The sequence below is a fragment of the Condylura cristata genome, unplaced genomic scaffold (genome assembly GCF_000260355.1).
Source record: "Condylura cristata isolate star-nosed mole 26May11 unplaced genomic scaffold, ConCri1.0 scaffold00058, whole genome shotgun sequence".
Taxonomy (NCBI): Eukaryota; Metazoa; Chordata; class Mammalia; order Eulipotyphla; family Talpidae; genus Condylura; species Condylura cristata.
In genome coordinates, this window is record NW_004567159.1 from 940,694 (window position 1) to 941,404 (window position 711).

At 74.5% G+C, this 711-nt stretch overlaps 1 protein-coding gene across 1 annotated transcript in view; it reads left to right on the forward strand.

Moving 5' to 3' along the window:
* Positions 1-711, forward strand: part of CPSF3L (cleavage and polyadenylation specific factor 3-like) — a 3,268-nt gene that overhangs the window by 1,402 nt on the left and 1,155 nt on the right. Inside the window, exons 2-3 of the mRNA XM_004695290.2 lie at positions 17-179; positions 419-492. Coding sequence (XP_004695347.1) covers positions 17-179; positions 419-492 — 237 coding nt within the window. The remainder of the gene's footprint in view (positions 1-16; positions 180-418; positions 493-711) is intronic.

Genomic DNA, 711 nt, shown 5'->3' on the forward strand with positions numbered 1-711 from the left:
CCGGTGGCCTGGGGAGGGTGCGGCGCCCCGGGGCTGGCCATTCGCGCTGGGAGACGGGGCGCCTCACCGCTCTCCCGGCAGGCGCTGGCCAGGACGTGGGCCGCAGCTGCATCCTGGTGTCCATCGGGGGCAAGAACGTCATGCTGGACTGCGGCATGCACATGGGCTTCAATGACGACGTGAGTCCCTCAGCTGCCCGCGCCGGCGCCCAGCACCCATGCTGGCGGCGGGGGACCTCTGGCGAGCCCAGCCCCGCCCCGGCCCCCGGAGGCGCCGCCCCCAGTGGCTCCCTCAGCCCCAGGGGAGGGCGCCTCTCGGGCCTGCCGGCCAGCCCGGGTCCCTGGGAGGCGCAGGGCAGGGCTGGTGCCCACGATGGCACTGCCCCAGGCCCCGGCCTCCGACACGCTGTGCCCCACAGAGACGCTTCCCCGACTTCTCCTACATCACCCGCAGCGGCCGGCTGACGGACTTCCTGGACTGTGTGATCATCAGGTGGGCAGTGCGCGCTGGCCCTGGGCCGCTGTGCTGCAGAGTCTGTGCTTCGCAGGTGCCCGCCCACCTCACCCCGGCCTGAGGCGGCTGGCTTGCGCCTGCTTCCTGGCCGCTGGGGCCGAGAGTGCAGGAGCCGTGTCCTTGCTGCCCGACCCCCCCGCAGGACGGCGCCTCCTGCCCAGTGTGTGCCTGAGGGGCGGCCAGCCAGCCCCGCGGCCG